The sequence below is a fragment of the Limanda limanda genome, chromosome 4 (genome assembly GCF_963576545.1).
Source record: "Limanda limanda chromosome 4, fLimLim1.1, whole genome shotgun sequence".
Lineage (NCBI taxonomy): Eukaryota > Metazoa > Chordata > Actinopteri > Pleuronectiformes > Pleuronectidae > Limanda > Limanda limanda.
Window position 1 is genome coordinate 19127565 of NC_083639.1, and position 23217 is coordinate 19150781.

Sequence of the window (23217 nt, forward strand, 5' to 3'; positions counted from 1 at the left end):
CTGCTCTGGCTGAAGAGCTGCTGTCTTTATTATATTTTTAAATATGTTTATTAAATTAGCCTTTATGAAACTAAAATCCATAAGCATCTCACTAATGTCCTGAAAGAAGAAAAGTGGGGAATGACCCCAGGAATAACCCATTAAAACTTGAAATGGATCCAGATAAATGGGCGGTTCCAGCAACATTTTTTACACTTTCCTTTTTTAAATACATATATATATATTGTGTTTCAGGCATTTCGACTTTATTGACAGGACAGTATGTGTGAATGAGAAAAGAAAATTGGGGAGGACATGCAGCAGGAGGAGTCATTCCTCCATAAACTTTCTTTCACATGGCAACATAGGGCTTGAGCCTTAGAGGAGTTATCCCATACGGAGGGGGTCGAGATATAATGACTATGAGTTCCTTATACAGGCTCTCTCTGAGGTTTCTACATTTTTTTCACCTGCTAAAAGGGTATTTTTTTCTTTCTTACTTGAGGATAGAGGATGTCACAGCTTGTTAAGCCCTATGAGACAAATTGGGGTTTGCTTCATAGGGTCTTGATTGTTGATTGAAAACATTGGACCCCCCACCTATATTCATTTTGCAATGACAGCCTTTAAAAGATGAAGCCACAGAGCTGTTCTTCGGTACAAGAGGATCGAGCGGATAAATGCATCAACCGGAGAGAATCGCGATCAGCCATGATGACTTAGAGGATAACATCAAGACCGCACTGACTCTGCACAAAACATTAACTATTCTCTTCTGCTTACTTTCATATCTGCATGGAATATTAGTGACAACAGAAGACTGCAGTCATCTGTCGGAGCTTCTAGGCAGCGCATTAGTGGGCTGCTAACCAGCCCCTGGAGGGAGACATGATTGAGAGCTGTTGTCAGTGTGAGGGCTCCCTCATGTCGTGTGTCGCTGCACTGTGGAGGCTTCCTCTCCCTGGGACATCTCAATCAATACTCTGCCATCTCCAGATACATACACACTCCCTGTTTGCAAAGTACATGTGTGCATGTGAACAAATAGCATCAATGAAGGACACAGAGCAGCCAGGAAATAGGTAACTTTAACATTTTATTTGTGAAAAACTACAAGCAAAATTCATAAATAGACATTTCTATTTGAAGCAGAGGAAAATGATCAGGTTAGCCTATAAGCAAAAAGTCGTGCACATGCCAGAAACATGTAGTATTTTAACATTATAAGCTAGACAAGGAGCTGTGATCTGCTGAAAATGCTGCATACATTTCCACACCAGGAACATAATGTGACCATTTCACAAGGGGAAACAATGACACATCAGCTATAAGTAAAACAAAAGTAAAACTGGATGAAACAAAGAATGGATTATTGTACTGTCCCTACATTTTTTCCCCCATTTTTACTTTTAAACAGAGCAATAACTTTAAAAGCATTGTACAAGACATTGTTATAGGAAGAAATTAGTTTGTATAATACACTTAATTGGAAATTCACGGTTAAGGTTATACAGTCATTAAAACAAGCATTCTATATTTGGGTCTCTGACAAACAAAGCTAAAAAATGTAACCATCTTTACACAGTAAATTAAGGTTACTGGTCGCACACAAGAACAGAACTGCTTGCGCGGAAAGGAAACAGGAACAAAAGACTTCAGCTCTGATGCCATTATTCATAGTGTTTGCTTTTGCACCTTTTTAGAATTCTATTTACAAGCAATAATTCATATACTCAGCAAATGGCAATTTATCAATAATTTAACAATGAATCCTTCCTGTTCGAGTACTCAGTCAAGTGAACGGTTGCAGATAAGGCAGGTGAAGAGATGGCTTCTCAGGCCCATTTCTAACAGATTGCATCACAAAGCAGAGTTTTATTCTCATTAAAACTCGGACAGAACATTTTCCCCTTTTTATTTATTTTTTTAGTTGTAATCACATTGCTTTTCCTCACTTTGAACACTGATTCCATATTTGTATAAAGTACATAATTACAAAGATAACCATCAGTATAAGAGCAGAACAAAAGTTAGGAACAGACATCTCCTGGACATTCCTTACAACACAGGTGATTATCATCCATACGTGTGCACCTGCAGGGCTGAATTTCTAATGTCAAGACAGATCAAATCCTGTCGCTCAGGAGTTTACTGGGATGCGTTTTCCTCAACTAACCTGGTTTTTGATGCTCTGGGAGCCTGTGTTACTCAGGGGCGGCGACATGTGCTGTGGTGGTCCAGCAGAGTGAAGAGGAGATTTGCTGAGGCTTCAACTCAGCGGCACCAGACCGCTCCTCATCTTCCCACCCACTCGCACACACACACTCAGTCTGCTCCACATCACCTGCACGACGAGGCCACGGCCACCACTGAGAGCAGAGCCCAGAGTTTTCTTTAACTCTGCTCTGACCCTTCTCTGCCCAGATTTAGCCGCGCACAGAGACAAGTGGACAATAAGAACACCATTTACATGGATTATATTAGTCTTTATTTAAACTGTTATTCATCTCACACATTAGATAATTGCATTTCAAATTGTTATTCATCTGTCTATGTATCATGTCATTATGAAATTCCTTTGGTCCTTCAATAAATAAAACTAAGATATCATATACACATTTATTCTTTATACAATTTCATACAGTTAAAGAAAATTATGTTGGTCTAGTATCAGCTAATGTGGAAGTGAATTAAAACCCTTAAATAAGCCTTGCTGTTCTAAAAATTGAAAAGAGCAATTAAGTTTTATTAACTACTGCAACTTTATTTTTTTGCCTTCAATGACAGGAGTCTTAAATTAATAAAAAAAAATAAACACAAGTCAATTGAATTGTCAATCTTTGTAACTTGTTTGTGTCTTTGTACTTGTTTTGAGGGATTTATCAGGTTGAAAAAGTGAAGATTCAAAGTCGTCTTCAGGACCACCACAAAATAAAAAATGAACTTGATTCACAACAGCTTGACACAACAGGTCTGTTTTTACAGTTCAATTTGGTTTGACCAAGTGGAACTACGCGGAACCCTCCTTCAGTCACAACTGAATAAAACCGTCTGGCTCAAGAGATGAGAGAATAGCTCTACCTTCTGCCAGGAAACTCATTATGTAAGTATGGGATGCAGAAAAATATCAACAGCTTTTAGTGTTTTACACAACAGCCTACACTGTACAGTTAAGGACATAAGATACTGTATAAGAGATCTGCTATAGCATACTAAATCATAGACAGTCTTGTTGAAAACGTCAGGTGGTTTTCTTCTGACTCACATTGACCTGTACAGAACAAGCAGACGGACCTGATGGAGGTCCAGACAGTGTTCAGAGTGAGACAGTGTTGTAGAGAAAAGTGAATGAGAATTTGATTCATCAGCACTTTGTCACATTGAGTGAATGGGCAGTCCCAGATCTGCAAAACCGCTTCACAGTGTATCTAGCACCAGTGTGTGTGTGTTTGTGTGTGTGTGTATGTGTGTCTGTCTGTGACTCGAGTCATGTCCTATCATTTTCAAACTGTAAGAAAAACACCAGAGGAACGATCGATCGGCAGAGCTACACAGCAAAGCATCAACATAAAAAGGAGAATATCAAAGTATACAGGTGCAACAGGTAATAAATAAGGGTAATAATAGTTTAAAGTTATTAAAATGATGGTGGTTATTGTGCCCAGCGAATAATTCTTCTTTACAAAAACAACAAAAAGTCGACTTAGCCTCACATCCACATACAAATATAAAACAATACATACAAGTGTCTGGATGCTACCGCAGGGGGGGCGTTTGGGGTGGGTGCATTACTCTTTGTAGAGCAACTCTCCCTGCTGTGCCACGGTTGTAACCACGAGGGAAGTCCTCCAAGCAGGGCGTTTGTTTTCCCTGACAGAAGCATCGCACTGTTCCTCTCAGGCAACCAGATCCTCTCTGCATCCAGGGGTGGCTCATGGAATGGAGGCAGGGCAGCAATGGGAAAAGGTGACATCTCCCCCTATGGGATCCATAGTGTCCAAAACGTGGGGGGAAAAAGGGGTAGTGGCGCAGGGTGAAGACTGTGGGGAAGGAATGAGGCGGGACCCTCAGAATGACTCGTCATGCCCCACAGAGAGATCCCCTTTAGGCGTAGAGGCGCGTGACGAGCTCTTGTCCATGCTCTCGGAGCCAGAGCTCTGGTGCTGCTGTTCAGAGCCCGCACTGGACGTGATGGTGGATGAGGACGTGGAGGAGGAGCGGGTCTTCTCCTTAAAGTCTGTGATAATAACCGTCACATTCCCTACGGTAATGGCCAACTGCTGGGCGGTGCTCCGGTCGATGTTCTTCAGTTTGGGTCTGAGGGGCACAGACAAGAAGAGAGAAAAACAAAAAAAACTAAAATTAATGACCAAAAAGGCCAACCACAATATGTGTGCGTTTCAGCAACAAGACAGAGGCTGCCAGCACTGTGGGGGTGGTTACACTAAATTGCTAAATTCATTGTGTGACACATGAACAGTCAGAACAAGTGTATATAAAGTGAGAGTGGGTGTTTAGTGTAAAAGATCATTTGTGAATCATTTGAGGTTTCCCACCAGCCTGGTGCTATATGAGTTGCTCTAAACAGAGGTGCTGAGAAGCCATAGATGTGAAAGTGTGTGTTCTGTGAGAAATACTGCTACACACCTGGAAATGTGAGAGTTCTTGTTGGTCTTGGTTGCTGATTTTCCAGACTGTATGCTGTGTTTGTCACTGGGTGGGCTCTGGTGGTTGTCTGATTTGGGTCTGGAAGAAAACAACGTACACAACAGGTTAGGACAAAACCAACACAAGGGACAAGATCCAGATAGATGAAAGTTTGACATTTCCGCTGACCTGGTCTTTTTGCTGCTGGGCTTCTTCGTGATGGCCGGGATGATTTCCTTCTCTCTGTCGGGTTTGTCTTTGATTGGCTGTTCCTTGTCGCTCTTGTCCTTCTCAGGGGTGTCTCCCTCTGGCCTCACGCTCTCTGGACGCTCGCTCTGCGGACGCTCGCTCTCCGGACGGCCCTCGCCATTGGCACGCTCACCCTCGCGCTCTGGACGCTCACACTCCGGATGCCCTTCACCAATGGCATGCTCGCCCTCCGGACGCTCACCCTCTGGACGCCCCTCGCCATTAGCACGTTCGCCTTCTCCGTCTGGGCGCTCCTTCTCTGTGCGCTCGCTCCTCTCCCTCCGCTCCTTCTTGGGTGGGGGAGGCATCGGGTATTGCTGAGCCACCTGCTGGGCAACCAACTGGGAGTTGATCCGGGGTTTCCTGTGGAGGGAATCCAAGGCACAAACATGGATTAGCCTCATAGCAGAGCTGCAAGGTGACAGTGGCGACGCAGTGACACATTTAAACGACGGCTGACATAGAGAGGCGACTGAACCTAGAGGAGGGCTGCGCCCAGCTGCTGCTGAGGTAGCTTCATGCGGCCGCTTCCTGATGGAGCAGCTCTGTTTTGAGGGCTAATCTCATTAGTTCACTGCTGTAATAAAATGAATGCACGGGATCACAAGGTGGGACATTTGCAGCACGTCACTTAGGTCCTCTTATCTGATTACTGCAGGGTTGGCCCCATTCGTCACAGACTGAGATTCAGGTTGACATGGTGACGCTGCTCTACACACTGAGCTCACCAGAAACCACAGATCCATCCTGTCTTCCCTGTTCAAACACATACACCAACAAATACAAACCATAACCTCTTTTGAGTTTGATCTGTCTTACTCAGCAATGACAATAAATGCCAGGAAGATTAATGTCACATGAAAGTTTTAAAAGAATCCCAGGGATTTCCTAAAACTGGCAGTTCACATAAATCTATCATTTTATATGGACTGTCACCCCTGAACTGAGGCAGACATGCAAGCAAGAGCAGCATCTTGCTCTATCAGCTGTGCAGATGAACAGGGCCTGAAGTTTCGATGCAAAATGCTAAATCAAAGTCCAACCACCTGAGTACACACACACCTACAGTATAATGGAAACCAGCTGGCAGCATCTGGGAGGGAAACTGAGTACCTTAGGGAGAGAGAGAAGGATGACTGCAGTCTTCCACAGACTCACACGAGACCTAACTGTAGCCAGCAACATGGATGATCACAGGCCATTGCTGGGCAAGCATGGTGAGGACTACACCAAAAGTGTGCTCACACACACACACTTGAAAAGATTAGTCTGCAAGCACAGAGCCTGGCATGGCTCGATAGCCACTCAGGAGGCCTTTCAACAGGAAGACAACAAGTTATACTCGCTAGCTGAGCATAACTCAATCCTTGCAAAACCAATTCCAGTTTTGGCAGGAGGATATTTAGTGATATTCCACCAGTGAAGTTAAGGGCTCTTGATCCCGAGGACTGCTCTATGAGGCCTGTGGTCAAGTAGAGAGTTATGAAACTTGTAGAAACTCTGGCAGTCTGAGCTTCAGGCCAGATAAACAAGTGTTAAATGCTGAAAAATAAGGCTCTACAAGAGAAAACTAATGTTGTTGGCTTTGCCGTAGGAACGGTCCACTATAGAGTACAGTTTAAAATCAAATATGTATGGCAAACACTGTCGAGGCTCAAGGCTGTCTCAGACTGATGATGTAGATATCAGTGACTTGCTATGGAGATTGGTTTTCCTGTCTCTGCACTTAAATCCTCTCGAGTCTTTCAGAGCTCACTCTCAAGTCTCTCTATCTTTTAGTAACTACCCACTTTAAAAGTAACATTTTCTCTCCAGTTTTCAGAATAATTATTTTACAACTTTCTGTGCTGCTCCATCACTCATTCAGTGTCCTCCTGCAGCAGCCTATTACAGACTGAGAGAAGCTGTCCTTGAGGAGGGGGTTGGGTCGCACAGCTGATCAGAGAGCAATCCATCGGGCCATAATAGAGCGTCATGTCGTAATGCTTGCACTACATTCCAATCAATAGACCAGCTGTGGCAAATGCAATGAGCCCCGGACTGTTGATGCAGTATCCATTAGCGGTCATGGTTCTCCGGAGCCTTGGGATATTTCTACCTGCTGCCCTTGTGTTTGGCACATTCTGGGGCATGGAAGAAAGTGAGAATTAAGTGGGTGATGTGGGAGAGCAATTTTCCTCCCATCCCAACTTAGCGTCATAATTGCCCGTTCCCATCAATTTGATCCAATTCCATTTCAATCTAGAGTAATCAGGTCCCCGGCTGAGTTCCACAGGGAACAACAGTGCTCTCTCCTTTGCTGCTCATCACATACACATCGGACCTCAGACACAACACAGACAACTGTCATCCCCAGAAGTTCTCTGATGACACAGCCATCGTTGGTCGTGTGTCGGAGGGTAACAAAGAGGAGTATAGGGGGGTCGTCACTGACTTTTTCCATTAGTGTGAACTGAATCACCTGCACATCAACACCAGCAAGACAAAAGAGATGGTATTAGACTTCGGCAGGAAGTCGCACCAGACTCCAGTGAACATCCAGGATGTGGACATTGAGATCGGGTGGGACTACAGATACCTGGCTTTTGACCTCAACAACAAACTGGACATCTCCATCTGCTGGGGAGACTGAGGTCCTTCAGAGTGTGCAGAACATTATTAAGGACTTTTTTCGACACTGTGGTGGCTTCTGCAGTGTTCTACACCAATGTCTGCTGGGGGTGCGGACAAACTGAGAGGTACAGAAAAATACTAAAACTGGTTCAAGCTGAATTCCATCATGGACAACACCTCTCACCCCCTACATGACACTGTGGGGGCCCTTACAAGATCTTTCACCAGCAGACTGCTCCACCCACAGTGCAAGAAGGAACGCTTCCGAAGGTCCTTTATTCCCACTGTTGTCAGACTCTATAACATTCAAAATGAAAAATAAAATACTGCAATGGTTCTTTTCTCACGTCACTCATACTACTTCCACTAATTCTAACGGATAAAACTTTTTGCACATGTGTCATCTCCAGATTACAATATGCTGCACTTACTTTTACAGAACATTTCTATACAAGCCACTACAGTGAAAGGTGTATATTATATGCATACTCTGAATGTTCTATTAAATTTTTTATTCTATGGCCTTTTTGAAATTCTCATGTCTACCTCAATCTGACCTGTCTGTTGTCACAACTGCATTTTCCCAGTGTGTGGATCACGAGCAAAGATATAAAATGTCGGCGGATATCAATTTAAATTCTTCCAAACTCATAAACTTATTAGCCAAGGATTTCCATGTGCTGTCCTTCTGCCAATACAGTCCACCCCATGGGGAATCCAGCAGGTCCCTGGTGTACCATTCCTGTTCCTGATCCACTCAACATATTGTGGGAAACTGTCAACATGCAACTGAAGCACTCTGACAAAGACTTCAAGTTTTGGGTGAGCAGTTTGAGCTACATGAGAAATCTACCAGTGATCAAAGCTACAATAATGACATGTGCTCACCCACATAAACCCATCAAGAAAAAATATTTGTGTATCTAACCCACAGTCATGAGTAAACATATTCTGAACACATACGGCATTCAGAGAGACCAGAAATCTTTTTTTTGGCAGGGATAGCTATTAGCCAAGAAAACAGAAGTAGTGATTGACTGATGGAAAAGATCCACACCTCCTCTGCCTGCTCTGGAGCTGGGGCCCTGGTCAGAGCCGGAGATTTGTGTCAGCGGCTGCAGAAGATGTGGGCATGGCGTCAGAAGCAGCCCCGGTAGTTTAACTATGATTCAGTGCCAGCAGTAAGTCAGCCATGAGGTGCTGCTGGCATGATAGAGCCAATACTGTCTTTGCCCAATTATTTATTTACTGACCAAACATCATGGCTTTACACGGCACTGCTCTTAGGCCCATTAACATGCATGGAGACAGCATGACACCACGTGCGTGTATGTGTATGTGCACACGCCCCAACTGATTCAACTGTTGTGGCCCTAAACAGCTGGCAAAAGTCTCCCCAGTCCTGAAAATAATAAACTTAAGATATCAAATTTATTAAGCTCATATAAAATAATCTGCACATTGTTAAGCATATAATATACCAATTACTAAAACATTGTTTAAATTGACTACAAATTAATTATAGTGTGCAAACACCCAAATCAAAAAGGAGCGATCTAGTGTATTTACAAACAGGTACTGGAAATGACACTGGGAGACGGACCAGGAGTGAACCCCCGGGTCCAATTGTGAAAAGCTGCTCCAACCTCCAACTGCTGCCAATATATTACCGGGGAATGTGTGTGTGTGCATGTGTGTGTGTCAAGTGCATAAAGCCTTCTGTTGAATCATTTCCCACTGTGAGGGCTTACAGCATATTACCTCCTCTGTGTGCAACAATAGGCCGTGATTGACAGCTCCCCCTATGCTTGCCCCTCAATTCCACCTTCTAGAGGAAGGAGGGGTTCGGAGACTCCCTCCACAGGATGCCCAGAAATAACTATCATCATGCTTAAAAGCTCCTAATTCAGTCAGACTGACACCCATAGTTAGACTGCTCTGCCTGAACCATCGCAGGAACAGACACACCTCCGCCCAGCTGGTGCTCTGCTTCTCTAGCCAGGAAAACTTGTTGATGCCGCTTTCACCAAGAAGCTGCTGCAGACTGAACCATGTCTACAGACAACCAAAAACAACGAGGTTGAACACGCCATGGAGATACAGAGCAATAAAGACAATGAGTGAGTGATGGAGGGTGTGGTAGTGAGAGGGAGAGAGGGAGAGAGAGAGAGGGGTGCAGGAAAGCCCTCATTAACACAGCTCTTTTATGTGAAGCACTGTGTGGAGGACAAGCAATTATTTCCTGCCAGGCTGAGGGAATGCAATGACAAACAGCTGAGGGGAGAGGAGAGAGAGAGAGAGAGAGAATGAGAGCGAGGGTGAGACAGCCACTGAAGAGCTCCAGCTATTACCATCACCCACTCGCTCATTTAGACTCTGTATATAACACAGTATGAACGTGGGCTCCTTGTGCTCAGTGACATAAAGCGCTGTTGGGAAACATGAATCCGCTCTTCACGTGCTTCGCCAGTGACATGCTGTGACCTCCATCACAACCTCTGCTTTGAGCACATCCCTCAGATTCAACATGTGAGAATGCCACAGGGCTAATGTTTGATCATGACGCCCCTGTATGAAACGCTGTCAACCATGTAACTGAGGATCCATGTGCACACTTGTTTTACACCCTTATTATTACGTAGAAACACGTGATATCTGCCACCCCTCCCTCACAACAAGTATGGGGGTGGATGGAACTCTGGTTTGTTGACCAGTCAGAGGCATTCATACATACAGATGTATGGTCTATTGTTGTTTTGTTAAACGCTGAATGACTAAGCATGTCTGAGAAGAGCACCACACAGCCCCTGCCTGACACAGTTTTTCATTGGGACGTGAAATTAACAGGTGGCAATAGGGATGCAAGATATGGATATTTCCGGCCGATACTAATAACCGATAATTACATTCTTCACATGGCCGATACCGATAATTTCACTTTTCTTAAAAAGAAGTTCATAGCCTTAAGTTTATGCACACCTAAGGGTAAATAAATAAATAATAATATTAAATTCCTGTTATCGAGCCGATAATATATCGGACCGATATATATCGTGCATCCCTAGTTGGCAAATTGAATACCTCAAAGAATATTAAGTTGCCATGGTAGTCAGTGTTACCGGTGATACAAGGTGTTCAGGCTCACACAGCAGAAGAGCGAGGCTGCCGACAGCAAAATCTATTGTTGAAGATCACAGCATTGTGTCAACGCTAAAAATGGGCCAACATAATATTTTTTCTTGTCAAATGCTAGTAATACCATGTTGTCTCTACTTTATTACACAGTGGGCGATTTCAACACCTTAACATCCATAAAGCTACTTTCAGATATGCAATGAATTTTGGAAATTTCTAGAGGTGCGGTTAAATTGTAATGTGAGAAGGCAAATGTTTGAGTCAGATACTCCAGATATTTTCCATAACTTTTCCTGCCCCCCCTAGTAATGTCCGTGTTGTTGTGAACACTACTGACCTGGACAATCTTCTGCTGCGTTCTTCATATGTGAAATACAAAGTCTGGAAAATGTCTGGACCCAATTGTCAGATCACTACTAGGGCTGCAACTAACGACTATTCTGATAGTCGATTAGTCACCGATTATTGAAGTGATTAATCCAGGGTTCCTACAGGTTTTAACAAGATAAATTTAAGACTTTTTAAGACCTTTTTAAGACCACTTTGAATAGCATTTAAGACCTATTTCACGACCATACTGGCAAAAAAGTATGAAGGAAAATTACTATGAAAGAAGAAATAAGTCACAGAATTACTTACAAAGTAAATTTATATCCATTCAACATAAGAACAATGTCTGAACATAACAGTACACAAGTCAAACAAGTCCAAAATGGTAACAAATAAAATCAGAAATAACTGAGCCTTACTAACTTAATAACTTGTAATCAATAAACATGCTTTTTTTTCAAACAGTTACCCAGTATGACAGGCACACTCGCTAATGGAGCATTTGACACAGGTGATGGTCCCGAAGCAGGGGCGAACACCGACGAGATGGCAGGAGTTTTTAGTTGGCTTTTCACGTGGGTTTTGTTTTTATTTGACTGGGCATGTGCCCTTACAACCAATGTTCCAAGTTTTACCGTTTTCTTGCAAAGAGTACAGTGGGCTTCAAAAGCATTCCCTTCCACTGGTTTTAGCCACGCACTAAACGTGCTTTTATGCAACCAAGATGGGTTAAACTTACACTTCCCCATTATTTACAAAAGTCGCCGACACACAAGTAAAATTTCCCTCTTTTCGCTTGATTGCTGCGCACCTGTTCAGTCTCTAGGTTCTCAAACTTTTTCTGTCATGCCCCACTTTGGAGCTAGAATATTTTTCCCCACCCGACCCTGCCCCAACAAAATTATGACAAAATGGGCCAAGTTTAACATGTGTATTTACATAAAATACACAGGACTTGCATTTTGTATTTATTAGAAACACCCAGCTAATACTACTTCTGCTATATAAATGTATACCATTTACAACTGAATCATTATTATGGAGGATGCAGTTTGTGGTCCTGTTGAACTGCATTCTGTTACGTTGACAGGCGTTTCTACTCTTTACTAGGGTAATTAATGACACACCTCTTTGTACAATGCAACCCACTTCAACATCACCATAAACTGCAGCCTTTAAAACAATCCGCTGAATCAAAACCTCTTTACTACTGCTGTTCACATATTTGGAGGCCTGTTGTATTAGACTGGATTAGTGTAAGCAAGGTGTTCCTAATAAACTGAAGAGTGACTACCCATTCCCTGTTGGACCATTCTTGATCATGCCTGGCGTGACTGAAGTGGTGCTGTCACCTCTAGCCATCCATGGGTAAAGCAATCTGTGTGAGTGAGCGTCTTAGGGAGGTTGAATGAGGATAACACCCGAAGAGCCGCCTGGGGCTATAGTGCTCCTCAATTCATTCCCACTGCCCACCAGAGGCATTAAGCATTCATTCTTTCATCCCTCCCTTCCAGTCAGGATTTTGAGGGCTTAACGTTACTGTCACTTCTCCCCCCTCTAACCACCTCTCCTTACCCTCCTTGTGGGGGTCTTTGGATCTCCTACAATGTCTCCATCAAATTTCTATAGGTAGTCAGCGTTTCCCTAGGATTTTTTAGCAGCAGCGACAGTCTGGCCCCAATACACTAAGGATGTGTGGTAAAAAACTCTGATTATAGCCATCACAGTGTCCAGGTGGCCCTGCTGGCAGTGCCACTGCATTGATGTGCAATACTCAGCGTCAGCCAACAAGTGATTCTGCGCCTCTGCTCTTTTCTAATCACTCACACGTAGAGCCGATCATTAGAAAAACCTGCTGGATTCATTTTTATGTTGATGAATAAAGAGGCTTTGTTTTCCTGCAACAATGAAGTTAAGACGCTGCGTTGTGTCATAATCTGTGGAAGCATTTAATTGACAGTGACTACTTCATGTTATCTCTGGTCGTTTGACAATAAAAAATCTTGAATCTTGAAGAACTTCTCTTCGGTCTGCAGGAGTGCGTGTCTGCTCGTCTCTGTTGCTCACAAAAACAATCACATGTACTTAGTTATTAATCGATCGATAATTGTTGGATCATGAATCTGGATCGTTCCAGTCACTTTAACCCTGATGTCCTGTCTTTGGGCGTCACGTCTCTTGTGGAGTGAACTGCACAAAAATTTTGCACTCTTTTAATGTTCATAAAAATGTGTTACATAAACTCTAAAGTGAATCACACTAACAAAGTAACTTCAAGTACTGCTCTGACCCTTATAACTTCGGATTAGTGTTGGTGTTTATTATTAACATGTAAAGTACGCACAGTGCACAGCTATCTCTCAGAAAGCATCTACACCTAACAACTTTTTATCTAACAAAAAAATAACACATTAGTCAGGTTTGGCATTCAGTAACCGCAGTATTGAGAACTGATATTACGAGAGAGTGAAGGAAGTTCAGGGAAATCTGAAGAGAAATATCTGAACTTTTCAGCAACAACTGTGAACCTTATGCGCCACGACGGCTGCCAGGAGTGTGTTTATCTGCTTCTCCTGACAGTGTCTGGGTATTTGAGGCTGCATCCATACAAATGAGTTTGAAAAGTCTTTTTCAACTTTTTCAAACGAACATTATCTCTGTCCCCATGAAAATTTCGACTAAGTTTTAATCCCCGTCCATACTAATACGTCTGAAAATGCATAAAACATGTCCACTCATGTACAGTATACTGGGCAGGAAGCATTTGATTGAAAAGACCCAACCAGCAAGTGGTTGCGAGTGTCTGTCATTGTTTCCAACAATCTTCTTCTCTGCCCATCCAGACTAAAAAGCAGCAATTTTCAGATGAAAATGGGGTCAGCAGAGTTTCCAAGCTAAGCTAGGTGCCCTGCTTATCCGTAGCAGAATTGATGCATTTTCAAACAAAAACGTAGCAGTATGGATGTAGCTCCCAGTTTCTCTACATTTGAGTGGGACAGAGCAAGAGGAAATTCGGGAATTTATAGAGAAAATGTGTAAAAGACACTTCATATCCACACTCCCAACTCATCCCATTCCATGCCGGAGCTTTCAGGCTATAAACTGCCTGGCATCGGGTAGACTGACAGTGAAGTCACTGCAAAGGCACGAAGCACGTATAAGTTACTTCCATCAGCAGCACTGTGTGACATTGCTCTGTATCCTCTTCTCTATTGCTATTCCATCATTCTTCAAGTCTTCCCTTTCTAACTGCACATTATCCTCCTCCCACCATCGCCCTTTCGTAAATCCTGCCGGCTTTAAGTAGGTCTCTTCTTCACCTCTCTTCACCCTCTCTCCTGCTGCTTGCCTCTGGTGGGCATGAGTTATCCGTCAAGCAGACAATCTCTCTGTCCACTCATTTTCCCTGCCCATTTGATTTAGTGTAATCCTGGTTTTAATTTATTCAGCAAATCATCCAGCAGCACTGTTATAGGGCTCTGATTACACAAAAACCTCTATCGAAATCAATCATTTATATTATGAGCTTGTAAAAGGGGCAGAGTTCTACTGTTACAGCTTTACATGTTTGGTTTTGATATTTTTGAAAATATTTGCATTTTAGGCCTGTATTTATTTTGATTGCAACTATAGCCAAAAAGTGTTCACATTTATAATCCATTCTTTCATATTGTTATATGCTTAATTGCAAAAATGTCACAAAGGTTCTATAGAGGAAAAATAACCACATGTGTAAAAGTCCTTCATTTGTTGAAAAAAATTTGAAAATGGAATGAGAAATGGGTCCTTCCATGAGGTCATTTTTTGAACAATATAACTATTAAATCACAATAGAATAAATGAACTATATAGTGATATGTACCATTATCTGGAAATAATAATAAGGTGATAACAGGATATGGGTTATATTGCACAGCCTTACTATGTAACTGAGTGGTCCTATGGGCCGCACCTGAATACCAAAGCTCTACCTCCTGATCACTATGACGTCACTATAACAATATGGTAGCATCTGCATCTAGACTATTTTGGGTCCATTTTGTACAGTGAGGGAAAGTGGTGATGCATCATTTATCCTTATATAGTCAATGTTCTACACAAGGGGTGCAACATAAAGCCATCAAACAGCAAGTGGGAAACCTGAGAGCTAAAACTGTAGCCAAGATTCAAATTTACCTTGAATCTTTTTTTTCCTGGACCTTAACGTCTCAGTAACATTTAGAATAACCATGGCCAACTAGATTTGAAACTGGACTGAGGCTCAATAGCATGAAAACGCTTGAAATCACAAGGAAAATTCTGGTTCTCATTTGTAGCAAATGGCACGTTGAATGCTTCTGTTCTTTTGCCATGCATGGATGGTGGTGCTGGTAGAAACAGACGAGGCTGTCCAGTCACCCCCTCCCTGGGTAATGATGTGCTTCGCTCTGCTTTAGCCCCTGGAGACTCTTGGCTGAGTGAGCACATCCCCCTTACAGCCATCCATAGCCCCCCTTCCTTCAACACACACACACATAAATGTCCACACGCTACACTCCTCTCCGTCGCTTCACCACTCTGTTTCTTTCCTTGTCCTCTTTTGCCCTCTTCCTCTTCTGACTCCTCAGCTCGCTGTGACTGCATGCTTAACAACTCCCTCGTTCCCTTCCTCCTTGTCCTCATATGCTTTCTTACCCTGTAGTTTTCGGAGCAGCTCTCTCTCTCCCTCTCCCTCTGTCACACTCATTTGCTTGCCTCATCTTTTTTTTTTTTGAATGGGAGGAGCCCAATTCAACAACTCTCTAAACATTTCTCTTGTTTTGTCAGATTGCCAAATTGGCTATTGTATTTAATCACTCACACTCTGCCAAATCCCATGAAGTAATTAAGAACTTTTAAATCCAGCAATTAACGTAAAGATTAGGGCTAACAGCTCGTGCGTAGGGTTCTAGTGCAGATGCTGATAATGCTGGATAAGCAAAAGCAGTTTCCTCTGAGCAGGGGCGGTTGTAGGGGCAAGGGGTGGGCTAGGAAGTGCAGATAAAAATTGAGCGCCAGCATGTCCCTCTTATGTAATTCCATTATCCAAGACAATTTGCCTTAATGTGACAGTGGGAGAATCCACGGATTATAATGACTCTATTCCATCATTGTAAAAGGCACACACACAACGACTCACACACACACACACACACACACTGCAATCACTTTCCAATAATTTTGTAGTCACAGAACGGGAGAGATGCACTTTAACTTTTTTTTGGCCCAAATACTAACCCCATCTTTTTGGCTAAGTGTCCCTTAGATTCTATCCATTCTGACTCTACTTATCCATCCTGCTTCAACCATTCATAATCTCGGGATTTATGAGTTGCCCATATGGTCTCACTATAAAGCCACAGACTAAATGCAAAACACATTTACTTAAGCACATTAACATCTGTAAATATCCACTGAGTCATGGACAAGTGACAGTAACTGCCTATTGTTGACTTATTTAAGTTTGCCACAGTGATCACAGCGTTTCTCCTGGGATGGAGTTGTAGCAGTGGAGATGAGGCGCATGTGTGCGAAAATTCTTTAGTGTGCTTGCAAAGCGCACCCTGCTGGGAGGTTTCTTTGCATCTGCCCGCACCAGAAGGGCTCTTGAGGCCTGAGTACATACAGAACCTTTGCAAACAGTAAAGAAGAGAGGAAATGTGTGTCTAGCTAGCTAACAGGCATTCATTCTTCCAATTACTCATTGTTAGCTGTTCTTTTATCCAGAATTCACTTGCATTACCACACCGTTATGTTAACATTTAAGTGTTAATTTACTTAAATGTAATGCTAGAATACACCAACAACATTTCTTTTAGCGATTCCTATCCAAATATTATGTAATGACAACTAAACACTGTGAGGGAATCTGTATATTGTCTTCGAGTTTAACAGCAATTGCATATTACAGTGGCCCTCGCACAAAGTAAGGAATACCATGTGTCTTTGTAACAAGCTGGATCTTTCAAATTTGTTTATGTCAGAGATTAGGTGCATAAATCTTTGTGTGTTTCTATCAAGTGAGTGTGTTAGCTCTAACACTACTGAGCGATACTCCTGTTAAGTTGCAGTATTGTTTTCTAAATCTGTTATGAGCATTGCTCACTTCATTGTTGACATCTGACGATGCTTGTTGTTCTCAAAGTGGTGCAACGTGTAACATTCACATGCTTTACTCACAGGCGTGTGAATTTAAGTGAATATGAAGCGTCCATAGACGACATAAATGTTGTTCTATCTAGAGGGATGAGAGTCCTCTTCACTCCTCACATTTTTAAACCCATTTAAAACTTTTAAGAACATTTTCTACTTGTCTTATTCTCAAAACCTATACAAATAACCCCTGTATATCATACTGCTATATACACAGCATATCAGTTGGTTTGGTTGAGTGTATGCCTGTAGCAGTCTGGACCATATAAATGTATTCATTCAAGTCAGAGTGATGGATTTTGCGGACAAGTGAGAGACACCCATTTGTTCTGTTTTATATAGGGCACAGATTGAAGCTCCTTGAAATGGTTGACAACAGAGCAACAGTGCACAGATAACAACGCAGCAGTCAAAGACTGAGGTACCTCAAGACTTCCTGTGATCCCCACCATCAATCAACTTTAGAGGGCTCCTAATGGTTTCTCCCTGGGCCCCGGGCTGCCAGAGGTGCATACCAAACACCACCACAAAGCAAACTGATGTACAGCAACAAGGTGTCACGTTCACACACTGATCAGGTTCAGATGCCAGAAACATTTAAATATGATAGCATGTGCCTCACAGGGGATGCCAATACGACCCCTTCTCTAATTACCAAAGAAGTCAGCACTGGATGCAGAGGCTGAACACTTTGGCTACTTGGACTTGTATAATAACGGTGAGGTCAGGTGCAAAAAGCAATGTGCTTTCTTGTTTAAGAGTCAAGAGTGGCAGAAGCTAGATTTAGCCGACTTGGGTATCATGTTACATCACCGAGCTGGACTAGGTCAACAGGTTCATTAGGCTGCACTCGGCTGGGGAGAGTGGGGCCTCTCTCCGCATGCTGATGCCACAGCTCTCGTTAACATATTCTTGCCTCCAGTAGCACAAATCAAAACGGCATGACCCACAGTTATCTGGCTTACCTACCGCTAGTAGGGGACCAGGTGTGATTCAAGTCTTGTCAAGTGTAAGCAGTTATCTGTAAATTACCAGGGTTCGTGTTAACTGTATATTCTCAAACAACACTGGTGGAAACAGCTAGTATCTGAGCGGTCCTGTTCATACCTGGCATTAATAAGGGCCTTGGATAATCCAATCACAAGTGAACAGCTCTAAGTATGTCAGTTCACACCTGGCATTAGTATGCGTCACCATGTGCTGCTCAATATGCAAATAAATTCACAAGTTCTGTATGCAAAAACAATTGTGTTTTAAAAGGCAGGTGGCAGCACTGCACTCCCTGTGCCTGTCTGCCAGATATTATAAGAAGTAGAAACAATGAAGACCTGGTCTATTCCTTTGAATTTCTCAGGCAAACCACATCGCCAACGATATGGTGCACGCTCATAACACACAGAATCCCAGCGGGCGTTTTTGAAAATACTTCAGCTTGTGCAGGGGGCATCAGGTGAGTAGGTGGTCTTTCACTTTGGCCCAGGACACATTTGCATCCGCAGACAGTGGCCTGGGTGATCTGAGGTGAGCCACTTGTGACTGGCTCACCTCAGACTAATACCAGGTAAGAGCAGGATCGATTACCCCGAGCAGACTGTAAATTATGGATGTATCGATCGTAAGGGGATGGAAATATTCATCGGATTTAGATTTCACTTAAGTGAGGTAGGTTATAACCCTGTATGACTCAAAAGTGCAGCTAGAAACCACATCAATGCGCTACTGTCTGCTGGCTGCAGCCCAGTATTTCTGCTACATACAATTTGCAGCAGCAGCCTGCCAGAGGGAGAGAGAGAGGCGGAGAGAAAAATAGAAGCAAGGGAAAGGTAATTTTACTAACTCACCTAAATGTTAAACATTATGTTAAATATATATTTTATTATCTATTGATATTCATGAATGCACACGACACCATCGTTCCCAGAATGGCCATGGGGCACGCTGGGACAACTAATGTAGGTCATCACTAATGCAACTTGTTGTACCAACAGCTTTTCCACAATACATGAATATGTGACTGATCATGTTTGTGCCCTAAACTTCTGCTACATCAACATTCTTCTTACTACAGTCAGCCGCTACAGCCAATACTAGCTGACCTTTGTCCCAGGACACAGGAGAAAAACAGCTACAATTGGCAACAGAGGGAGGAGGGTGTGGAACTGGCTACACCATCCAAAATAAGCCATTTCAAATATGCCTTCAATATTGATTTTGAATATTTATTTAAGCCTTTGAAGACACATTGAGGGATAAGACCCTCATTTACAATGGTGCCGAGGGTGCAATTAAAAAAGTTGATACATTAAAAGTTAATACATTGAATAAATAGGAATTAAATAAATATGCATATATATATACACAGTAATACAAGGTATAAAACAATTCGTCAATAAAATACTATGGCCAAGTCAACTAGCAGTTACAGTCACTGCAGGAGAAGTCAGACAATATAATCATGTCAGTGTCTGCACAAGCCAATACCTAAACCGATCTCTCCTGTAGCACCAAATCATGGCAGTGAGGAACTCTAATGAGTGAACACACATGTCCTCGTGCATAAAAGCACATTTCAAGTAGAGCATCAGAAAAAAGCAGCGAGGCAAACATCCACACATCGCCTTGAGTGTGAATCCTTTGGCTAAGAGCATGTTGCTTTGTCCCATGCTTTGCTGGAACACATCACACAGTGAAGAAAAGACAGCTCATTAGTACTCATTAGAATAAGAGGCAGCCCCATAACTATAAAATTGCATTACTCAAAGGTTAACAATTCAGATCAAATAGTGACTTGCGACACACACTCCAGTGATGTCATGTGCTCCCATTTACAAAATACAGGCAACTGGGCTGTTGCCAGAAGCACAGTGGCAGGATGACTCCGACGCACTTGTCTGCGCTTCCTGCTTTCGCTCAGCGAGCTCAGCCTGCATCATCAGCTGTGGTCTTAAGCTACACGCTGCTGGGAAAAGCTCATAGGGGGAGGGGAGCCACACAATTAGGATTGAGCTGAATCTTTAGGATTCTCAGTACAGCAGTGCCAAGTATGCTCTCCACCGTTTTTGCAGTGCACCATGGGTGTCAGTCGAGCCACTCATTGTAAAACCACAGCTGGAAAGGTTAGTGTAGGGGACTTGTCAGCAAACCCACAGATGACTAATCTCTGTCTCCACTTCTTCATACAACTGATGATGTGAGAAAACAAACTCACACCGTGACACACACAATTTATCATCAAACACCTTCCCCCAGAACAGAAGGAGGAGGCGTCAGTATACACTAGAACCGAAAGGGAATCCCGTCATGATATTCAGGTTACATGCTGATTTCATCTCAGTTTCCCATAAGACGCTGTCTCTGAGTGACATCACAGGATGTTGTGAGAGTTGAGCTCAGGGGAATTGTCTGGAACATACACGCCACCTGTTACTATAAATGCCAAAAAAATTCACTTCAAGGAACAAAGCAAATTTGTAGCAGATTTAAATTTTTAAAAAATGAATAATCGCCTAATTTATGTTAATAATAATAGGAATTAACGAAAACATTTATTTATTTTTTTTACATTTAAAAACAATCTAGTGAACCTCCTCTAAACAGTCACACCAGGTTGAGTATAAAATGACACAATAGAGAAATAATATAAAATGACAGCGTGTGGAGCTGGTGTCTCTGATCCAGCTTACAGACACTTTTCCTGCCCTGAGAAACACAATCATTCCTTCGCTGTGCAGCAGCTCCAGGCACAATAAATCTTACTTGTCAGCCCAATCTATGTCCTGCACACTCCTACAGGTACCTGAAATGCCCATGCATGCATTCACCTCGTTTCACTCCTTGGAAGAAAAGAAAGAGAGAGGGAGGGAGGGAGGCAGTCTCTCTCGCTGCTGCTGCTCTTGTTGATGCACTGTAGCTGTACAGCCATCATGAAGTATGCCCCCCCCCTCCAGCCTACCTAGACCAATGCACGGAGGCAAATCTGTGGATTAATCCAGACAACGGCTGAAGGAGATTGTGTGTTGTTGTTTTTTTTGGTCAATCAACAAGTCTCCTGTTAGCTCGCAGACAAATAAGCTGTCGATCAAAGTTGTCATTCCCATAAATTGCGATGCAACGCTGCTGCAGCCAGCCAGCCAAGCAAGCAAGGGTGGGGGGGCTCAGACTGGAGGGGAGAGAGAGAGAGAGAGAGAGAGAGAGAGAGAGAGAGAGAGAGAGAGAGAGAGAGAGAGAGAGAGAGAGAGAGAGAGAGAGAGAGAGAGAGAGAGAGAGAGAGAGAGAGAGAGAGAGAGAGAGAGAGAGAGAGAGAGAGAGAGAGAGAGAGAGAGAGAGAGAGAGAGAGAGAGAGAGAGAGAGAGAGAGAGAGAGAGAGAGAGAGAGAGAGAGAGAGAGAGAGAGAGAGAGAGAGAGAGAGAGAGAGAGAGAGAGAGAGAGAGCTGGAGAGAGAGCTACGTTACCTTGTGGATGTGCCCTTCCTCACGTCGCAGATGCTGCATTTAAAAGCCTCGGCGGTGTTCCTGAAGGTGCACACGCTACAGTCCCAGTACCCGTCGTCCGCGCTCTGCTTGGCTTGTCTCTTTGGCCTTTTGCAGGAAAAAAAAAATCAAAAAAAATCACACAATAAATAAATGACACACAGACGTTTAAGGTCAAGTTAGTTGAACAAAATGTCAAAGAACGTTTTCTCTCTCCGCGGAATTTACACGAACGGTGGCGGTGGCGGTGACAGACATAACCTGTTGTGCGGTGTTAAAAGCCGCTGTCCTGCACAAAGCATGCGGGTGTTGTCATGAATATTGGGTTCGAGTCCCGGTTAGTGGAGCCCCTCGGTTCGGATGTGTGTGTGTGTGTGTGTCCCCCCTTAGCAGAGGAGCGGACCACCATCCACACCGCCCGGCTACGAGCTAGCAGGCAGGCGGAGCGCTGCTACACGATTTTCGGCATCGACGCTTAGCATGTCGGCTAACGAAGCGGAGATCACACCGTGTCCATTTCGACAGTGACTCTCCGAAAGGCTCCTCGGAGACGGAAGAGCGTTCCGGGGAATGTCAGGCGTCTCCGCCGAAAAAATTCCCTTTGTCTGCGAAGCGACTGGGGCTGCGAGGGGAGAGAGAAGCCGCCATAGTGACGGCACTGTTCTAGCTAGCGAGTGAAAAAAGGGAGAGAAACGATCCCCGAGAAGCGGAGAAACGCATCCGAACGTCGAGCCGAGGGGACGGGCACGGCTCGGCACGGCTCGGGGAAACCACACAGCCCGGCTGGTCGCATTATTACCTGGTGGGGCTCTTCTTGTCGCCCATGGTGGAGAGTGGTCCTCGGGAATAAGAGGAGAAAAGCGGCCTCCTGTTTAATTGTCAGAGTAGTAGGATCCAGATCGAGCCGCTGCTGAGGCTGCTGGCAGACAGGCTCCACTCAGCGCTGGCTCCGGGCTCCGCACAGCACTGCACCGCACCACGTGGTCCGCCGCCGACCAATCACAGCGAGCCAAGGTTTAAAAGTCCGGACGCTCATTTAGTGGCTTTTTTTTTAATGAGTAAAAACCCAGAGGTTCTTCATGGACATCACCTCGACCCCCCCCACACCCACACACACAGGCAACAAGTGGCTCATGTTGATAACATTTAATATAATAATTTCAGCTCTGGAGGCAGGTGGAGATCTGTTGATTAAAAAAAACATCTCTTTTTGATTCTCAACTTTATCTGGAAGAAACACAAGATCACTATTCCAGCTCATTTAAATCAATACCTCACAAGTCACACCACTCCTTGTTCATCTTCTTCATGATGCCACTGTGGCTCAGGGGGTAAAGCAGGTCGTCCTTTAACCAAAGGTTCAGCGACAATACATCACAAGGTTCTAATGAATGTGTGTGTGAATGGGTGAAGGACTGTATAGCACTTTCATCAAGACTTGAAAATCACTATATAAATACAGCCCTCCATAACCTGGCTCCCACATACCTGTTGGACTTTCTTCATCTTCCTGTGCCCTGCGCTCCTCCTCAGCGGCTCTTCTCTTTGTCCCCATATTAAAACTCTCTTTTTGATTCTCACCTTTATCTGGAGGAAACACAAGATCACTATTCCAGCTCATTGA

General features: G+C 43.5%; 1 protein-coding gene across 1 annotated transcript; it reads right to left on the reverse strand.

Annotated features, from left to right (window-relative positions):
- Positions 1–1058: 1058 nt before the first annotated feature.
- rybpb (RING1 and YY1 binding protein b) lies at positions 1059–22521 on the reverse strand. The gene is made up of 5 exons (XM_061070170.1): positions 22393–22521; positions 21576–21701; positions 4816–5238; positions 4627–4725; positions 1059–4296 (listed from the first exon to the last, which is right to left on the reverse strand). Exons 1-5 carry the CDS (start codon positions 22416–22418, stop codon positions 4047–4049), a joined length of 924 nt encoding a protein of 307 aa, XP_060926153.1. The 5' UTR covers positions 22419–22521; the 3' UTR covers positions 1059–4046.
- Between the last annotated feature and the right edge of the window lie 696 nt (positions 22522–23217).